The following is an 8,483-nucleotide window of genomic DNA, read 5'->3' as shown; positions in this document are numbered from 1 at the left end:
CATGTGCTTACAAGAAGACGTAACTTTTGTGAAGGTCCGTCTTACGTGAAAAACTTGAAACTTCGTAAATTGGACGGTAATATTCAGTAACATTGGTTCGGTTTTACAGTGGTCGGAGCCAGCGCATTTAACAAAATCCGATTTCATTCATTATTCGTTCCCAAGTCCAAACGGTGTTGCAGAATTTCTGTGACTCTGACTCCACCTAGAGAAAATTCAACGAAACTCCGACTCCACGATACCGACGCCACAGCTCTATGATCGCCAATCAGTCTCGCTTCGAAAATGAGAGCAATGATTACTTGGCCGTTAGAAATGAGACCGAGAATTCGGAAAACGCATCATTCGATCACGAGGTTGCAGTCAGACATGGAGCATAGGAGTCTCTTCAAGCGCGCTAGTATAAGTCTTACCAGGACTGCGACACAGTCTCGCGGGACTCAGTTTCACGATATGTTCGAACCGTGCGATACGATCGGGAGGGGCCGAACCAACATCGTCGTTCGGTACAGGTATTTGAAGTGTCCGTTCGAAGAGGTTGCGGCCAAGGTCTGCTACTGTCCGAAATTGAGCGACGAAGGCACCAACCAGCCCGAAGTAGAAGCCAACATCTTGAAGAAGCTTTCTCACCAAAACATCGTCCGTTGTCAAGGGATCTACTACGAAAATCCTCACTGCTACCTCGTAATGGACCTACTAGCAGGGGGTAATATTATCGAGTACATATCCGCGAAGCATAGATACAAAGAGCAAGACGCGAGACGATACATCGGTGAGATCTTGTCGGCCGTGGCGTACATGCACAGCAAGAAAATCCTCCATCGCGCTTTGGATCCAGAAAATATCATGATGAGCACGACTCAGGAAGACGCTATCGCTAAGATCATTGACTTCGGGTGTGCCGTCGTCACGTCTGGGCGCCGCCGGACCGTCGCCACGAAAGTTAATCCAGGGCTTTACTCGGCGCCCGAGATATTCGAGCGGAAAGAGTACGTCAGAGCTTCGGATGTCTGGTCCTGTGGATTGATCCTGTACGAGCTTCTCATCGGATCGGTTCCGGTTACGGTGGATAAGGTGGAGGGGGAGAAAGAGGAAGATCAAGAGTCCAGGCTCCGGCAAGCGATGCTCAACGCAGGTCCGGTAGATTTGTGGAGCACCGAATGGCAGGAATCTGGCGTGACGTATCAGGCGAAGCGGTTTCTCCGCACGATACTCGTCAGAGATCCAGAGTCTCGCTTGACCGTGACCGGAGCTTTACAGAGCCAGCACATCTCCAGACGGGGCGCGTACGGAACTTTCCTCCACGAGACACATCTTAAGCTGAAGCGAAGCGACGAAGCGAGCAGATGAAAGTGGCTATTGGTGTCGACAACGAGTTGGGTGTCGATCCGTTAGCAGATGCTGCGCAAGCAGATCTCAGAGCATGATTGGGTCGAATCGGGTCGAAGCAATTCTGCAGTTCAGCTCATCTGCATGGTGGGTGTTCTGTGACCGACGTCGAGCCCGCCGGTCAATTTGGTTTTGAACGATTACGTCGAGGAGGAAATCGGCGATGCGGAACGACGATATTTTATTTTGGAACGAGTTTGAGAACATGTGTGACGTTGATTAAATGTCCGGTTTTGATATCGATCTTTTTATATATTATGATGACTATAGTCTTTGATGTAGGTATATTCTGTTTGAATCCAAGGACGACGCACCATACCACGCTAAAACGCCACTATTTTTTCTTACAAGTCTATTGCGAAAATAAATTGGGATTAACTACAGATCTGATTGGTTTTCCGTGGACGTACTTCGAGTGTGTAGTCACTTTTCAGTCGCGAATTTAAGGTACAAATAGGATGTTGTCAGAACGACCATTACACGAACAGAACGTAACATCACGTCGAATAATTAAACATTATTGGAAAATGGGTTCGAAAAAGCATGCTATCAAGTAGCAGAGATGAACGGATTAAGAATTTCCGTGTCCTAATCCAATCCAAATCCGAAGCTTTGAATCGTAATTCATAGTACTTTTGTATATTCAGATCCGCGTCCAATCCTGATCCGGTTCTAACTTGAAATTCAGAAAAAAAGGTCAATTTATACACGGGATGAAATGGAAAGCTTTTCTTCCATAACCAGCAATTCTCTTGATTTAAGATAACTTATCATAGGGCTGCACCTCATGTTCATTGGCACTGAGCGTACCATAGTGCAGTGTACCATAAGTACATTATTAACTGATCCTAATAAAGTTTGTCGCCACTCGCCACATGACATATCAATCTCCCAGAAAATCGGTAAATCCAAATCCCAATCCGTTCAGAAAAAATCTCCAATCCAAATCCGACAAAATCTCACTAATCCGTTTTTTTTTTAAATCCTAATCCATGCTCATCTTTGCGTAGTAGGATATCCTTCGGGACAACCTCGATGTCGTCACAAAACTGCTCGTGCCTGACAGACCATTGGCTACTGCTACATAAGAATCAGGTTTTAGTGATCCACGACAGTCTGTAGGTAGAAGCCACTGGTAGACTAGCAGCCTGGTATATCCTTCAGGCTCAGGTGGGTGTCCGGTTTCAAAGACAACTCAAGTCGACTAGGGTCGAATTTCAAACAAATCGTGTTTGTACACGCCTATATTTAAACCCTGTCCCGAACTAAAACCGTGTACGTATGCGGTAGTGACCTAATTGGTGGAATCACTGATGCACCATAAACGTGACGCAGTTCTATCAAATAAACCCAATCTAAACGTCGTAGAATGTCGATACTTCGTTTCACCAATTGTACGCGGTAGGTAGTATTATGCATCTTTTATTTCCTTATCCAAGTGAGCTGTACAATAAAATTGCAGAAAACCTGACGGCGTCGGTGGAAAGGCAAATTCAGTCCTCCTAAGTCAAGCTCATAGCCGCAACCTAGTACGCACACGGCAATGCGGACCGAAATAAATTGAACTTGAAAAACCAATTAGACCAGGGGTGGGCGATTATTTTCCTTCGCGGGCCAAATGAGACGTTGAGAATATGTTGACAGTCGGAATATGAGTGAAAAATTTTGTCTTTATTCTCCAGCGTATTTTAATTTTATTTGCCATGCTTCGAAACAATGTTAAACATGATATATTTTAACTCTCTTTAAACCCCTATCCACGTTTTCCATTAAGACACTAAAACAGTGGTTCTCATATTTTTCAGGCACACTGGCCCCCATTTATGATATAGTGAACAATTTCGCCCCCTCCCTATCATGAAATCACAACATTTTTAAAAGAGCAACATGAACGCTAACAATCCCAGCGGATAGTTTGTTAGCATTGATGGTGATGGTTGTTGGTGAGAGAATTCTGAAATATCAAATTAGGACAATACACAGAGCAATAACTACACTTCGAGCTGAAGATAAATAGCGCGTAGCGCCAAAAAAAAATTCATTCCAGTTCGGTTTCGCGCCCCCCTTCAGATGCTTTCACGCCCGCCAGTTCGAGAACAACTGCACTGAAATGTATATGGGATAGTACAAAGCTTGTCTTGGTTGCTGAATTCCGAGCAGTGTTCAGCTCAGATAGCCTTGATGTTAAGGGAAGTTTGCAGTTTTTCTGAAATTTGCCCTCCCTAGACCGAGTGTTTCGTATTTTTGTCATAATTAAAATCCTTAATCTCGGCGACATTCTCGGCACAAACTTAAAGGCTGGGTTTACCCCTAACTCCAGTATACTAATGTTTAGTGATGTGAACCTTCTTTGAATTTCAGCTTTCGGCTTTCGCTTTTTGACACGCCCGTTCATCCTGTATGGGTGATAGACATGATGAGTCATAAAGTAATCAGCAGTGACGAATTAGGGATTTGGAAACGCCTCACGCAACAATTTAAAATGCGTACCGTATAATGCGTAATGGGACAATTACAACAAAGAAGGTTTGACCTAAACCATATGGAAAGAGTGATTTCTTGTGAATTTAATTGTTACTCATACTCTGCCACATTGCCTTGATTTTGAATCTGGATTACGCATTCGAAGTACGTAGGCAGCGTAATTGTGGTATATTAATGAACAGGCTTCAAAGTAAGCGAATTTTCTGTTTAGTTGATGCAGCCCATGGTTTTAGTCCACGCATCAACTTCCAAAAAGCAGGTCTAATGTTATGAATTCCAAGCAACCTTTCGCGGGCCGCACAGAATGGCTTCGCGGGCAGCATTTGGCCCGCGGGCGGCACTTTGCCCAGGTCTGAATTAGACGCTGCTGTTTACTAGGGTTACCATACGTCCTCTTTTAAGAGGATTTATCCTATTTTTTTGAGATTTTGTCCCCTTGTTTGAGGATTTTGGTCCGTCTGATTGTCTGATTCCATAGACTACTCCAAGTCGCTTCAACACCTTCCGGTTTTTTCATTGTATCGCATTTTATGGTGTATTGAACTGATAAAAATTGCTAATAAACCAATGATAATGATGATGATGATATAGGGCCAAATTCGACTGAGATACAATAAGTCAGCACTGCAGTAACGCTCCAGCGGCCGGCTATTTCGTGATCTGGGCCGGAATGTTGACCTTTTTTTTAGCCAACCACCCGATAATGTGAAAGAAAATCTGTATTTTGGGCGCTGAGCGAGAAAGTTGACCTTTTTTCGGGATTTTCCTCCGGTTTTGCAAATTTGGAAATTTAGAAAAAAGGACATGGTAACCCTACTGTTTACGAACCCAAATGACAGTGCCGAACAGGCAAGCAAAACTTATGAACGTAAACTGCATATCAACATATATTTTAGCACATGTGAAGACTAAGATGAATGTCTGCAAGGCAATGAGCAGCATCTAATGCAAGCACCCATAGTCACTACGACTTGAAAAATAGAATATTCCACTAAATATAGTTATAACACTAAAATGAAACCGGTCTAAATCGACAACTTATTGCCCTTGTTTCCTTTTTTAACATTGCTCTTTCTCCAAGTCGCGGCAACGGTGCGATCTTGCTTCGTGACTCCACTAAAATCCAAAGTCTTGAGCGACGGAAGAGTCGATAAGATATGTTGTCTGTAGAATATTACGACCGACATTGAACATGATATATGTATTGTTTCGATGTTGCATAGAGAAGTTGATGGGTGGTGGTAATAAATTTTTATCAAAAGCGTAGTGAAGATAGCAGGATAACAGTCATCTCCACGGTAATGTCAGCATACAACTGTGACGCGAATACTCGTAACGTCCGGTCCTACCTCAATAAGCTCATCCTAAGTCTTACGACGCAGTTACATGTACCGTATTTGTAAAGATTGTTCTGTGAATATTGTGAGTATACAAGATTATGGCTGAGGGGCAACATAGATTCATATATATATTCTTCCACACATTACCCCAATGTTGAATTACGAGGTTTTTAATGCATGCTATGCTTTTTATATATCGATTTGATCATGTATGCATTTGCATACCCTTGACCAGGCGAAAGACGGAAGTATCTGTGGTGAATTCTTGTGTCCGATTGCCTCGTCCTTACATTTAGTTAACCAATTATGACTTGATTACATATCTTATCTGCTGTATACTATTGTGTTGCTCTTAATTTGTTCTCCTTAGTACCTTAGTTGTTGGTCTAGTTGTGCTGCGTGTTATTTTCAGTAAATAAAAGCCTTGGATTATTGTATGTAATAAGGGCCATCACAGTATTGCCATAAATAAACACAAGGATAGCTTCTACATATAGCAGCGTTATGGAACATTACAAAAGTAGCAGCGTTATGGAACATTACAAAAGGAAAAGTGGCAGGGGACAGTTATTACTGAAAGCATGTCCATTGTCCAGCTACCAATAGCATAGCCCGGAGATACATCATTTCACTGAAAATTTCCTGAAACAAGTTAACCACACATACATTTTCATGGGATAAAGGGTGATGCGGAAACTATCATGGACACAGACGAAAATTAAAATTAAAATCTTGACGCACCTGTATCCTTTACTAGATTCCACCGGGTTGCCGTGCATCGTCAAGCTCTTGAGATCAGCCAAGGCAGCAAGCTTGTCGACTTCTTGCAGCTTTTCAATCGCATTGCCGTGAAGATAGACTACTTTTAAATTCGTCAAGGTGTCCACGAGCTGAAGAGAATTCGTATTGGACTCGCTCAGCCTCAGTAACAACACGCAGCGCGAACATCATCGTTTTTGTGACAGCGAAAGATGAACGAGATAGGAAGATGTGACGACACAATAATTATGCCACAAAATCATTTCTCCACGGGCCACAGCCACATGATAGATCTCCCCAGCTTACCACTGTTCTACCTGTTTTAATTTATTCTTGACGCGAGACTCTATTAAATTACAATTTTGTACTCCATCGATGCAGCTGACTAGATTGTCCCTAAGGATCGTATCGCTGCAACAGGTATTTTATTTTTTAATCTAATATTTGCTCAATAAAATCACACACTCCAGGGACGCTCTTGTCTCCTATAGTTTAGATTTGAACACTGTGACGTCATATGAGCGAGATACGCCTCAGTGGATCTGGATCTGTGACGTCCCTTCATTGTTAAACTTTTTTACCTTCTCTAAATTTTCGAATGCTTCTCAAAAATTTTCTTCTACTGCTGAACCTACATAAAGCCGGATGTTATTTATTAAAGCAGGTGAAGTATACCTACAGAGAAAGATTACTTAACTCATCATGTCCACATTTCGCAGTTTGACACTTGTGATTATTGATTGAGAGTTATTCAAAATTAAGGCCAATGCTAATGACGTTGTGGTCTCAGGATGGCAATGGTATATACCGCTACTGTATTTCCGAATGGTTTGGTGAGAATATGAAGACCGAATGAGATAAATCAACTATCGACGATAAAAATTCCAGCATGAAATATCAATACTGACAAGAGAGGCTAATTTTGTGGAAAGTAGTCCGAGCAGATGGATTCAGACAAGGAAAATCCTTTTTTCTCACATAACACTGTTTGCAAATTCATTCCGAATTGATGCTACAATAACCTTAAATGTACTGCGACACGTACACACTGTACACTGTACAGCCTACTTGCTATATACAGATCAATGAATACATCTGATTGATTTTGTATACAAGAATACGAAAAATATGGTACATCGGTAGTTAGTTACTAGTTACTCACCCCAGAAACAGAATGCAAATCATTGAAGGACAAATCAATCCATTCAATGTCAGCCGGATCATGGAATATTCCTTCCAAAACTGTGGACAAATCACTTAAATCTGCAATATTGTTGTTGTTTAAACGTAGCGCGGTGCATATCAACTTTCCACTGTCCTTTGACTTCTTCAACCCAGTACTGTTAGGTTTACCGATTTCGTCACCGATATCTGCAATTATTTCATAAAGCAGCAATGAGAAATATGTACCAATGCCAATGTTGCGAAGTATGGAATTAGTGTCTCGTACACCCCTACCAATAAAAATTTTACCCACCATGAACTTGTTGACTAAAAGAAGACAAGACTTTCACTAAGCCTTAATCTATGCTTCACTGTTATAAAATTGACAAAGTTGGCACATAGTGTATCATACAGGGAGTCATCCTGCCTCTCGCGATATAACACGGAAAAGTTATCAAGATTCCAACGTGCAGCATACAAATAATTCACTGAAGCAGGCTTAAACAGAGAAAGTACATATTCATACTTTGAATATAAATTGAGTAGGTGTAGTTAAGGTGTTTCTGGAAAGGTTTGATGCTACATAAAATATGTCTCAAAAAAGCAACAATGAATAATCCGATACATGATGGACAAAATATATATATATATATATAGGTCTAGCTCTGTCTGCGTTCAGACTAAGAGCACCATCACCGAGGTCATGGAAGTATCCATCGATAAAAGAGAGCATCAAAGATTTCAAATTATCATTTAAATTTCCCGTGAAAGTGCTGCTTTCGAGAATGTCCTGTGTAGTTTTTGTGGCTACCAATATGTTAATATTACCACGACTTTAATGACATGGTCCTACTTCAAAACTATCACATTTTCTATAGAAAAAAATTACAGAATGACGTAAAGTACAAAACCACTGGTATTGTTGATAAATGGCTTGCCAACCATTAGAAAAGTTGGGAAGCAGAGTGACCCGGCAAAACTGAAAGGTGGAAATGGAAGTTTTGTAATCATAAAACCAGTATTGTTATTGGTACCTTCAAGACTGAGAATGCTCCGGAAAGAAAGGTCAAGAAGGGCTTTTCCAGTAGGCTTGGAACTTGGAGAAGATCGAGATGATTCCGAAACTTCCGACATAACTTTGGACTGATTGAACGACCGTCAGCTTGTATCGCACTACGTCATGAATATGCTGAAAATTTACAAGACGATACGGTACTAGTTGAAGAATGCATTCATACATTGCAATAGTGAGACAAGTCACAAAAACATAAAAAGCAATATAATCAAAGCCTTCTGCTGCAGTTACTATGGTGCGGCGTACCATTGTGACTAGCGTTGTGTGACGGA

General features: G+C 41.5%; 2 protein-coding genes across 2 annotated transcripts; one reads left to right on the top strand and one right to left on the bottom strand.

The window, feature by feature from the left end:
• The first annotated feature begins 328 nt into the window (after positions 1-328).
• Positions 329-1,884, top strand: LOC145453368 (calcium/calmodulin-dependent protein kinase type II-like). Its single transcript, XM_080331334.1, has one exon. The coding sequence runs from the start codon at positions 370-372 to the stop codon at positions 1,348-1,350; it is 981 nt and encodes a 326-aa protein (XP_080187460.1). The 5' UTR covers positions 329-369; the 3' UTR covers positions 1,351-1,884.
• A 2,858-nt stretch (positions 1,885-4,742) lies between these two features.
• On the bottom strand, positions 4,743-8,394 carry LOC145454416 (leucine-rich repeat-containing protein 51-like). The gene is made up of 4 exons (XM_080332408.1): positions 8,171-8,394; positions 7,135-7,343; positions 5,955-6,103; positions 4,743-5,037 (listed from the first exon to the last, which is right to left on the bottom strand). Exons 1-4 carry the CDS (start codon positions 8,268-8,270, stop codon positions 4,899-4,901), a joined length of 597 nt encoding a protein of 198 aa, XP_080188534.1. The 5' UTR covers positions 8,271-8,394; the 3' UTR covers positions 4,743-4,898.
• Between the last annotated feature and the right edge of the window lie 89 nt (positions 8,395-8,483).

Source organism: Botryllus schlosseri, chromosome 13, assembly GCF_051294905.1.
Source record: "Botryllus schlosseri isolate E-star chromosome 13, Bs_hap1, whole genome shotgun sequence".
Classification (NCBI taxonomy): Eukaryota; Metazoa; Chordata; class Ascidiacea; order Stolidobranchia; family Styelidae; genus Botryllus; species Botryllus schlosseri.
This window is presented reverse-complemented; position numbering and strand designations above follow the sequence as displayed.

Bases quoted from the DNA above. Each gene is read 5' to 3' on its own strand.
- LOC145454416 (XM_080332408.1), bottom strand. From the start codon at position 8,270: ATGTCGGAAGTTTCGGAATCATCTCGATCTTCTCCAAGTTCCAAGCCT. The intron at 6,104-7,134 runs GTGAGTAACTAG...AATTCTCTTCAG, and splicing joins ATTTGCATTCTGTTTCTGGG to CTCGTGGACACCTTGACGAA. The intron at 5,038-5,954 runs GTGCGTCAAGAT...AATATTCTACAG, and splicing joins GAATCTAGTAAAGGATACAG to ACAACATATCTTATCGACTC.
- LOC145453368 (XM_080331334.1), top strand. From the start codon at position 370: ATGGAGCATAGGAGTCTCTTCAAGCGCGCTAGTATAAGTCTTACCAGG.